Genomic DNA, 11,211 nt, shown 5'->3' with positions numbered 1-11,211 from the left:
TGACAAGGAGCAAACATCAACGGCTCCCCACGAGCAAGCCTAGCCCATTCAGAGAAGAAATAAAGAGCACTTTGTCCATCAACAACAGCATGTGAGATTGCAAAACTGAGAGCAATACCACCACACTGGAACTTAGTAAGCTGCACAAACAACAAAGGGAGCTCATCAATTGGTACAGTGTAATCTACACGGGGAAATAAGCTATTATAATCGGGTGATAGCAAGAAATCGGTGAGATTATCTAGCTTAGCATCAGCTTCAGCTTCCGTGAGAACAACCCCCGAGGCATCACAGTCTAGCTCAAGCCGGGACCCATTGATCCAACGCAAACGGCCAGCTAATGGATAGAAGTATACTAGTGTTTTGCTCAGTGAGGTCTTGAGGGTTTTGATGATTTCATCAGTAACAAAATCATGGAAAAATTTATAGTAATAGATGGTTGGTACATGAGTTACAGCAAATGTTTGATCAAATTCTGATAAGGAGACAGTGCCATTCCATGTTGCCTCAGCTGGCTTAACTACCCAATGGTTCTTTAAGATAACTTTCATTTCTGTCTTAATATCTTGTTGATGTTATGTTTTGACAGAGTAGGTAAAACTATTTAAAGACCTTATCAAAGAGCCTGAGTTTCGTGACCTAATTTTAAGTTATAAACACAAAGAAAATGTGTTATATTTGTGACTTGTTTCCTCCGTAAAAGACGTTTATTAGTTGAAGGTAAATTTCTCATGAACTGAGTTAATTCCTCACAAATCTAAGATTACAACAAGCTGTGTATGAACAATGTAATTTTACTTCTTCCAAAAATATTGCAGAACTTGTACTACAAACTTTGTGTGTGGCTTGCCCCACTCATCGTCATGCAAATGCTGCGAAAATAAACATCAGATCAATACTTATAGAGTTGGAATAAAAGTATAACATATGATGAGTTGTTTCTCCCAGAATTTTATTGGAGGATCAAGAAAAGATTGGTAATAGCCTCCAAATATATTGGAATATAGAACTAAAACAGAGTTTAAGCAATAGAACTATGCAGTCTTTATTTTTAATAAGCAATCACCAATAGGTTGTTATAATGACTAGAAGAGGACATGAAAACCATGCCTCAAGACCACAAAAAAAAAGATTGAAAAGACAATCTTGCTAAGAAAGAAAGTAGACAATACAAAACTCTTTCCAAATAACAAAGAAGAGTAGGAACCAAGTAGGAATTAATTATATAAGGTGCAACTTGAAATTCCTTCATACATATAAGTTGTAATATTTTCTTAAAAGGGAACTTTCACATATAGCCATTCAAATTAACTTAATTACGCTCCATAACTATAGTTTGCTAATTACGATTCATAGCTACATGTTATAGGGAGGAGAGTGGCAAGTGAGATTGGGAGAGGGAGGAGAGAGGCGAGCGAGACAGAGAGCAATAATTGGTATAATTCGCATCTCGTTTGTATAATTCACGGGTACGTTTGTGTAATTCACGTGTTTTTGTATAATTGAGTAATATAAAGTTTGGAATTATACAAGTATGTAAAACTCGAAATAACAAATTGATACAAACATAAACATATGAACTTTAAACAATTATGCAAATTATATTATACAAATTACATTATATAATTATATTATACAAAATCCGACACCTACACATTTATACAAACTTTAAAAAGTTATACACAAAAAGATTGAGTGTATATGGTGATAAAACTGAAAAACCAAAGGAAATCATCGTCATATACAAATACAAACCATCGTATACAAATACAAATCAAATGAAGAATTGTTAGTTGTGAATTATATAAATGTGGCGAATTATACAAACGTGGCTAATTATACAAACTCAAAGTCAGCCCACGTAATTAATGGTTAAGGTTAGTCGCAAGTGATAACTATAGCAAACTATAACTATGATGAATAATTAAGTAGTATAAATTTGTTTAACCGCGTAATTTTCCCCTTTTTAAATATGGGGTATTAATGGTACGGTTTAAATATGTCCAGTAAAAGGTCACTCCTCATCCCGATCTTATTAAAGGAGGAAGTAAACAAATCAAGGTTTCTACGTACTTCTGTTATGGAGGGTGCGAGCAGGGGGGCCGGCGGAGAGGCCGGCTCCACATGACCCCGGTTGGTTGCCAAAGATGACCCTTCGCCTGGTCTCCAAATAAGTTTTTTTATAGTCAAAAGCACCTTAAAACTACGAATAAGTTGGAGATGAGGGTGATTTTTTAAAATTTATAACATATTATTATTTTTGATTATTTTATTTTATGACCAAAACTAGACTTTTTGAAATTGTTTTATTATTTCGATTTTTTTCTATATTTATACGGTTCAATTAATTGTCGACATTTCTTTTAAAAATATATAAAACTTAGAATCTGCTATCATGTATATTCTATGTATGACTTTGAAAAAGAACTCTCCAGATATTTTAAAAGGTGATGAATTAAGAAAATAAGAATAGAAATTCATCTCATTATTAGTATATTAAGTACAAACAAAATATATAATCTATATCATACGAGGCAAAAGAAAAAATCAATCAAAATGAAATTTGAGAACTGAATCTACTTAATGGATCTCACCTTTCATGGGAGCCAAAATTCTTCTTTGGAAAGAGTTGATTTTTCAAGCTCTTTGCCCATTTGCTTTTTCCATAATTAATTTGAACAATTTCTCTTTAAGAATGTATGATTGTTTGTCAAAATCGTGGGAACTCCTTGTAGTTTGTTAGTTATTATTGAGAACTAATTTAATTTCGATTAGAGTAGTATAAGAAGTTATTAATGTTAAGTGTTAACTATGCTGTTACTTAGTCACTTGATTATCTTGGGTACAACATTTTAAAAATATTTTCTTATTTAAACTTAATATATATTATAAAATATATTTTACACATGTATATTATTTAGTAGAGTTTGTTTTATTCGATTACCTTTATAAAATAAAAAATATACCTACTTATTTGATACAATTATAAATTTATACTCCTTCTGTCAAACAATAGTTGTCAATTATTGACTTGACATACACACCTTAAGAAACAATAAATAATAGGAGTAATATTATTATATTACTTGTTTAATATGTTAATTTAACTCTTTGGAAAATCTATTAAATATTATTTAATACGAAGGTATTATTTAATACCAAGGATAAAATAGAAATAAAATGATAAATTATCTCTTGATTTTCAAACTGAATAAATAATATTACACAACTATTTTTTGTTAGGGAATTTTTGCATATAGTCACTCAAAAATAGGTTCATTATGCTCCATATTTATGTTTGCTAATTACAATTTATAGCTACATGTTAGAGAGATGAGTGAGGCGAGCAAGAGAGGGCAGAGAGTGGAGAGAGACGAATTGTATATGTATATCAATCAAAATAATTGTATATATGTAACTTGTATACATATGTATTTGTATATTTGGCAAGCGAGATTGAGAAATGGAGGAGAGAGACGAACTAGAGAGGGCAGAGGGTGGATAGAAGGAAACTGTATATGTATATCTATCAAATAAACTGTATATTATATATATGTATTTGTATATGTGGCGAGCAAAATTGAGAGAGGGAGTAGAGAGGCGAGCGAGATTGGAAGAAGGAGAAGAGCGAGCGAGAGAGGGAAAAGAGTGGAGAGAGGCTAATTATATTTGTAAATCTGTCATATAATTATATATGTATAAAAGAGAGGCAAGAGAGAGGAGGAGATGAGAAAGGTGATGTAAATATATCTAAAATAAAGTTGTGAGTTGTAATTAATTCAAATTATAGCTATATTAGCTAATAAACCAAAAAGTCTATTTGATATGGTTCAATTCGATCATTAACTCCGTTTTTTTAAAAAATCATTGACGAGTGTGTGAAATATTTATTGAAATTTAGATCAAATCTCACTTTAATAAAACGAATTGACAATTATACAGGAGTTTTGCGCTAATTTTGCATTTCTAGACCTTCACTTTACCTAATTTTCCATTTCTAGGGTTCATCTCTGCACCAGAAACTACGAACATGTCTTCGAAGATCATGCTGAAACCTAAGGGGAAGAACACCAAGAAAGCTGCTGCGGCGGACGAGGACGACGGAGCAGTGGCGGTGGTGGGAAAGTTCGTGAAGGAGTGGGGGACATGGACCGCAAAGAAAGCCAAAGTTATCACCCATTACGGTTTCATCCCTCTTGTCATCATCATTGGCATGAATTCTGAACCAAAACCCTCTCTTTCTCAGCTTCTTAGTCCCGTATAAACCCCCTTTCTCAGATATCAGTCGATTTAACTTCTATCGGTAATGGGTTGTTTTGAATTTTTGTTTAGCTGGATCACCTTGATACTGATCAATTTTATATTTGTCGAGCTCATTTTGGCTTTTGCTATGTATGGATCATCATTGAACCCAATTAAGTTTTCTTGGGTTATCAGATTTGCAGCCCTGTGTTAAAGCCCTTTTATTGGTAATAATTGTTTGGGAATTTAGGGCTTAGGTTTAGATGTAATAAAACTATGTCTTGTTGGCTCTTTAATACTCTTCTGATGCTAATGGGTTGTGAAACTTGGATAAAAGAGTTACCTTTTTTAGTGAATCACCTTGATTTTGATGTGTGTGAAGTATGAGTCAATTTTTTCTTTTGCATTTATGCTTGTATTATCATCTGTTTCTACTGTTTCATGTATTGTGGTGAATGTTTTTACTTACAATATTGTGAGGTTGGTTTGCATATCTCCTCTATGCAAGGCATGATTGTGCCATGGTGAATCCTCTATTTTGTTTTCTTAACAAATACAGATAAATAGCTAACCCAACTAGAAGCTAGCGCAATTAACTTGCGACTGACATGTGGTTGATGTTGATCGATTGATTGAAGAACCGTCATGTTTCAGCCCTTCTCTTGCTTTCTCTCTTCGGGTTGAGCTGTTCTGCTCCATAGTGTAGTGTAGCTGTCAGGATGTCCGGTACTTGGCAGAAAACAGTTGAGATTTCACTTATAATAGGTGTATTGACTATAGAAATAAGATGCTGTGTTAATGATACCCTGCGTAGGAGGGGGAGATAGGCATCCTCTGTTCTGGCCTCTCCACTGTTGTCCATACGTGAGTTGAGTTCTTGTAATGTGCTAGTTTTATCTACCATGTGAAGTCCTCTCTGAATCTAGTGATCAGTTTAAGCAGTTTTGTTCTTCGCATATGAGGCAAGCTTCAGGGCTTTGATGGATGACCTAATTACGTAATGCATGATCTTGTTAGCTTGAGTTTTACCATTTGGGGCTGCTTTTTAATGGATTTCTTAGTAACTTAATTTAATAGTGGAGCGTAGTGGCTAAGTGTGGATTTATGTACAATAATTGAAGCTTCTCCGACTTAACTCTCTGGTAGTTGTTTTATTACTATTACCTGTCTTATAACTCATTTTCCTTTTATCATATGCATGATTGCCATCGTTCTCTGAAAAGATGGCAGAAATGCTTATGTTTCTTTGAAGTTCAACTCAACTTCTTTTTCCTTCATTTCAATACCTTGGTGGCACTTTCTCCTCTCCTATATCCTATATGGGAGATGACTCAAGACTCTTATTGTTTACTGGAATGCTTGTGGATATTTCAGTGGAGCATGTTGGTGAATACATATGGTCTAGTTATTTGCATGAGGATTAATAGCTCCTCAGATCACTTTAGTGTTAATGTTGACTTGCCAGAGAGTTGATACATGATTAGTTAGATGCCGCTGGATGGCGAGTCCAGTGTCCCCTGCCCCCCATGTTGGTTATTGAGATTGAGAAAGCATTCGAGTGTCATTTACTGTGTGACAACTTGCCTCTCATGTTGTTCCCTTGCCATGTGCAGTTGGTTGCTGATTTTAGTGTTGTAGTTGTTGTGCTTTAGTTTCCTACTTGTTTGAAGGTGAATGGCATCTCCCTCATGTTCTTCCCTTACCTCTCCGCAAATACATGCATATCATGACTCCTTTCACCTAACCATGGTTATGTATTATGTATTTTTTACTTGATTAAATCACTTGGATCATGGTAAATTGTATTGATTTGATGTGAAAGATGGTTGGTTGTTAAGTTTGATTAAATATTAGTACTATCATATTTAATCCAAAACTACTTGTCACCTATGAGCTTGTTTATACCAAATAAACACCTTTGACTTTCTCTTAATAATTATTTATAGGGGGCAATGTTTGAACGTGTTAAAGATCTTAACTAGCTAAAAATGCCCCCTCATAATTATGTAAAAGTTTATATAAGAAATAAATCTTAATCAATCACTCAATTATGTTCAATTTTAAAACTAGTTACAATTAGCCATATGAATAGTTATCCCTATTTCTTTAGAATTTGCACTAGCTAAACTTTGCAAAATTTATCCATTGTTAAGGTAAATCTTGAATAGATAGGTTAAATTCAATGCTATAGTGTGTGCTTTCTTCACATATTGATTTTCATTCCTTTTTCTATTAAAATGATTAATTAAGAGACCGCATGAGAATATTTATTGCAACACAAAGTTTCCTGTGATCTACCTAATAACATGCTTCTCTTATTATTATATGTTAATTTAATCAATCAATGATGTAAATAAGTATATATTTAACTTCTTAACATCCTTAAAATCAACACAAAAAGTATTAATTAAAATGCAAATTGAGGAAAGAGTGACAAATTGTTCATTAACATATCATAAATTGTTTTTTCGAGTAAATAATAAATTAAAAGATTCGAAACATTGAGCGGAGGTCATATCTAAAATTTGGAACAATTAAGAGGAAATTTGAGTAAGTCATTATTAAAAAAAAAGTCTACAATTTATAAATATTGTATAACCAGCGTATATGAATGTATATACATATTTAATATACCCCTCAATTTTGCGATTTAGAGTTGATATAACCCTCGTTGCAAAAGTGGCTCATTACATAAAAATGATATATGTGAGCAACTTTTGTAACAGTAGGGTATATGTGATCCACTTTTGTAACGGTAAGGGTATATGCAAACCACTTTTGTAACTAGAGGTATATCAACTCTAAATCGCAGAGTTGAGGGATATTTTAGGTTCTTTTCCCTATATCATATACACATAGTTATATATTATTTATGCACTATTGATACATTACATAACCATTTGCACAATATCAATCCATTACATATAAATGCGTCTATTTTGTTAAAAAGAAATTTTGTCACCTGTACATTTATGTAAGAAGCCCGTTTTAAAAGATCTCCAAAATTCATTATCTAGATTTTTACTTCATTTTCCATCTTTTCAAGGATTATCATCACTTTGTTCCAGTTCTGATAGCATTTCTTAAAATGTTAGGAGTCGTTTGGTGTGAGGTATAAAATACAACAATGCAGTCCTACGATTATTTATCCTACTATTTATACCTTAGTGATGAGATAAATTATCCCATATATACTGGTTGAGGCTCAGCCTTTAACTCCACTTGTCATATAAATGGTGGAATAACTTATCCAGAAATAGTTAATCCCGAGATAACTTCTTCCCAATCAAACGACACCTTAATGTCTAAGTCATGTTTCTATCATCAGAATGAAAAAGAAACAGAATAAGGATACAAAGTACATGCAAATTTTGATCTTCCCAGCTAGCAACAGAAGAAAATAATTCCATTATAGAAGAAATAATATATGCCTGGTTACATATTCTCACTGTTCCAGAACAATCCATCTGCCACCCCAAATGATTACAAGGTTTATTAATTCAACATAGAAGCCAAATAGCTAACAGTCCCCAAAAGAGGAAGAGCTTACACTAAGCATGTTGGTTTTAGATGAACTAAAGTGTCCATTGGAAATGCCATCTAATGAGTGATCATCTTGTTGCCTCTTGCTGCTATAGTCCCCTAGCTCTTGCCTGCCTGATAGAGAAATACGTCCACCTTCGTTTGACCACATTTATAAATACAAAACAATGAGGAAAAGAAGAATGTGGAACCCCCAGATATCAATGTTGAGACAAGCATTAATAGAGACAACGTGAATGTCTTTGATATTATGAAAACACAAACCTAGAGTAGCCATGTCCACATAATATTCTCGTTGAGGTGCCTTTCAGTTACCAGTTTCCTTTGATAGGCTCATGACAGTTCCCATTGAAAGCTCTGAAAGAAGCTGTTTTTGAACTCAAACTATACCCAAAACCGCTGCCTGCAATATAGGAAAGGCTAAGATCTCAAATGCCAAATGAAGGGTGGTCTAACACCAAAGTCACTCGCATTTGTACTTCAACTACTTACTAAAGGTGACGGAAGAATGCTTAGGTAACACATACAACAAAAGATGATAGGGAGAAATCAGCTGCTCCGGCAATAACGGCACCCTTGCTTCTGATCTCCAGGAGATAATTCAATGCTTCTTCTGTGATGATCTCGCCAGGAATTAGCACTGGAATACCAGGTGGATAAGGACAAACAAGCTCTCCACAAATTTCACCGAGGCTATATCTTATGCTGACTTTACGTTTTGTAGCAAAGAAAGCCTCTCTAGGGCTCATGCTTATTCTAATATCATCAAGGCATACAAAATGATTGACATTTTTGCCTTCGTCTTTCACAGGTTGAGGAAAGTGAGAAGTTTGTGATAGATGCTTTAGACCAGCTACAAGCCGAAGGACATGATCTCTTTGAGTCCCTAAGTTAAATGCCAAAGTAAAAGATTTGGTCCCAACAAGTTCACAAACAACACCAAAATCATTGCACAATATATCATCTGCTTCAAAACCTGAAAGACCTAACTGCCATACACCAATGGTGAGTCGCAATGGGTCAATCTGGAAAAAACTCGAGAAACTTGGAAACTCGAGGATTGAGATTCCAGGAATTTTACTAATCAAGCTTCTTGCTTCCAATGCCAAGTCTATTGCTTTGTCAAAAATAGCCTCTCTATTTTCACTTAATTGGGCCCTGGCAGCATCCAGAGACGCTAAAAGCAGATAACTAGGGCTACTACTTTGAAGCATTTGTAGGCTTTTGCTGATTCTTTCTCTATCTACAAGATTTCCTTGCGTGTGCAACATAGATGATTGCGTAAGCGAACACAAAACTTTGTGAGTAGACTGTACAGCAAGATCAGCTCCCTGGCTGAGGGATGAGCTAGGCAGCTCTGGATGAAATCCTAAATGGGCCCCATGAGCCTCATCGACAATTACAGGGATATTATACGAATGACAAATATGACAAATCTCATCCATGTTGCTGCATATACCATGATACGTAGGGGAGACAACCAAAAGGGCTGCTGCTTTTCGGCCTTCCATTTCTAGCTCTTTGATTGCATCATTCACCTTCATATCAAGAACTTCATCTTTTTATGGATACAAGTGAGTCTTTTTAACACTTTTATAAATTTATCACTAGTTTGCATAATTTTACACTTAAAAAATCGTTCCACTTATGCATTCAAGATAATTTAATTCTTACATAAAGACAACTTTGAGAAAGATGCATGTCATGATGTTGTACTTGCCTGTGATGGAGTGATACCACCAGCAATATCCCAATTGAAATCATATTCAGGGACAATGTACTTCGGGAGTGCACCAGACAACACCATTGCGGATATGGCTGAGATATGAGAATTCCGTGGGAGAATAAGAGTATCTCCAGGTGAACAAGTCGCCATAATGGCCGCGTGAATTCCACATGTACTACCGCCAACAAGGAACCATGTTTCCGATGCTCCAAAAAGTCTTGCTGCTTGTTTTTGTGCTTCGAAAATGGGACCTTCTGGCGAAAACAGATTGTCAAGCTCCGGAAGCTCAGGCAAATCATGAAGAAACGGTTTTGCACCAATGAGCTGAGTCAACGATGATGGTGCTGCTTGTCCTCTGTTATGGCCAGGAAAATGAAAACTTGCAGCATTTTCTTCAGCTGAAGATTTTAAAGCACTAACAAGTGGAGGAAGTTCACTAGAACTGGCAGCAGCACTTGGAACACAAGAAATTTCTGTTAAAGGAACTCCATTATATCCTATAGAGCTAGTATAGTTCTTGTTTTTCCTGAGCAATAAACCATTCCTTTCCTGCAATATATGTTCAACTAATACCCACGTTAAATGTTGGAAAGGAAGACCTTATTGTGATGAATGGTATATAATCAAATGAGTTGTTCACACAGTCATTGCAACATTTCTTTTTACCAAATCTCAATACAAGAATTTCCAAGTATTTAGTGTGTCAGTAATCAGATACGAAAGACAAACAGAAGTACAAAATCTGAAGATACCTACAGTAAACCGATACGAATCTCTCCAAATGAAATGAAACATATACTTGAAGTATCAAAATTCTAATTGACCCATATCAATTGAAATGCAAAATTGAAAATCTAAAACCTACATTTCACCCAAAAAAAAAAAATTGCTAACATCAAGAAACATCATAAGCCCTAAGCTATATTAAATGATTTCTTAGCCCTAATCTCAACCTACATTTTACCAAATTCTCTACTGGTACTAAAGAAAATTTCCAAATTCATCCATTTCTAAGCTATGATTATCATACTGCAACACAAAGATATAGAGAAATTCGAAAAAAAAAAAAATTGAACTTGGAAAAACCCACTTGGGAAATGCAAGGTGTTAGTCTTGTACAAGGTCTGAAACTCCAGTTGTTGCAGCAAAAATTCCCAAGAAAGCTCTGCAATCAAAAGTAATAAAAAGGGGTTAAATATGCAAATGAAACTGAAGCAAGTAACGTAACAGAAGCAATTAAATTCGGATTCAGTACCATATCCAGACAAGTAGAAGCCATTGTTGGCTTCTTGAGAAATGGCTATAGATAATTATTCTAACAAAACACTATTTATTTATGGCTAAACTACTTGCTAACTCAATTACAATTTACATGAGTTAGTCTAATCTGACACTAATTTAAGAAAGAGATAAATATTTTTGAAAATCATTTCATTAGAGGTTAAATAAATATTTTAAAGTTAAATTGTTATTAAAAATTTAATCACACAAAAATCAATGACTTGTTTTAGATCACAAGTTTTAAAATTCTTTATATATATTTTTTGAGATAATAATTTATTTAATTTTTCTCAAGGTGAAATGTTTGTTCATGTGGAGTGTGACGTGACAATTTTTTAAATAAAAGAGAGAGTGTGTTACAGCACCATGGTGAGAGTGTTATAAAAGAGAGATGTGTGTTTCTCAAACTAATAAGTTAT

General features: G+C 34.2%; 3 protein-coding genes across 3 annotated transcripts in view; 1 reads left to right on the top strand and 2 right to left on the bottom strand.

The window, feature by feature from the left end:
• Positions 1–551, bottom strand: part of LOC125877551 (spermidine hydroxycinnamoyl transferase-like) — a 27,777-nt gene extending 27,226 nt beyond the window's left edge. The window contains exon 1 of the mRNA XM_049558813.1: positions 5–551. Within this exon, the coding sequence (XP_049414770.1) occupies positions 5–551 (547 nt within the window). The remainder of the gene's footprint in view (positions 1–4) is intronic.
• Positions 552–3,942: 3,391 nt separating this feature from the next.
• LOC125876269 (mitochondrial import receptor subunit TOM7-1) lies at positions 3,943–4,592 on the top strand. The gene has a single exon (XM_049557402.1). It carries the CDS (start codon positions 4,031–4,033, stop codon positions 4,262–4,264), a length of 234 nt encoding a protein of 77 aa, XP_049413359.1. The 5' UTR covers positions 3,943–4,030; the 3' UTR covers positions 4,265–4,592.
• A 3,265-nt stretch (positions 4,593–7,857) lies between these two features.
• LOC125876677 (uncharacterized) lies at positions 7,858–10,834 on the bottom strand. The gene is made up of 4 exons (XM_049557894.1): positions 10,767–10,834; positions 10,602–10,676; positions 9,506–10,060; positions 7,858–9,323 (listed from the first exon to the last, which is right to left on the bottom strand). Exons 1-4 carry the CDS (start codon positions 10,788–10,790, stop codon positions 8,298–8,300), a joined length of 1,680 nt encoding a protein of 559 aa, XP_049413851.1. The 5' UTR covers positions 10,791–10,834; the 3' UTR covers positions 7,858–8,297.
• Positions 10,835–11,211: the final 377 nt, after the last annotated feature.

The sequence above is a fragment of the Solanum stenotomum genome, chromosome 9 (assembly GCF_019186545.1).
Source record: "Solanum stenotomum isolate F172 chromosome 9, ASM1918654v1, whole genome shotgun sequence".
Taxonomy (NCBI): Eukaryota; Viridiplantae; Streptophyta; class Magnoliopsida; order Solanales; family Solanaceae; genus Solanum; species Solanum stenotomum.
This window is presented reverse-complemented; position numbering and strand designations above follow the sequence as displayed.

Coding starts and splice junctions, on each gene's coding strand:
- LOC125876269 (XM_049557402.1), top strand. CDS start 4,031: ATGTCTTCGAAGATCATGCTGAAACCTAAGGGGAAGAACACCAAGAAA.
- LOC125876677 (XM_049557894.1), bottom strand. CDS start 10,790: ATGGCTTCTACTTGTCTGGATATG. Junction 10,061..10,601: donor TAACACCTTGCATTTCCCAA/GTGGGTTTTTCC, acceptor CATATATTGCAG/GAAAGGAATGGTTTATTGCT. Junction 9,324..9,505: donor GTGGTATCACTCCATCACAG/GCAAGTACAACA, acceptor CTTGATATGAAG/GTGAATGATGCAATCAAAGA.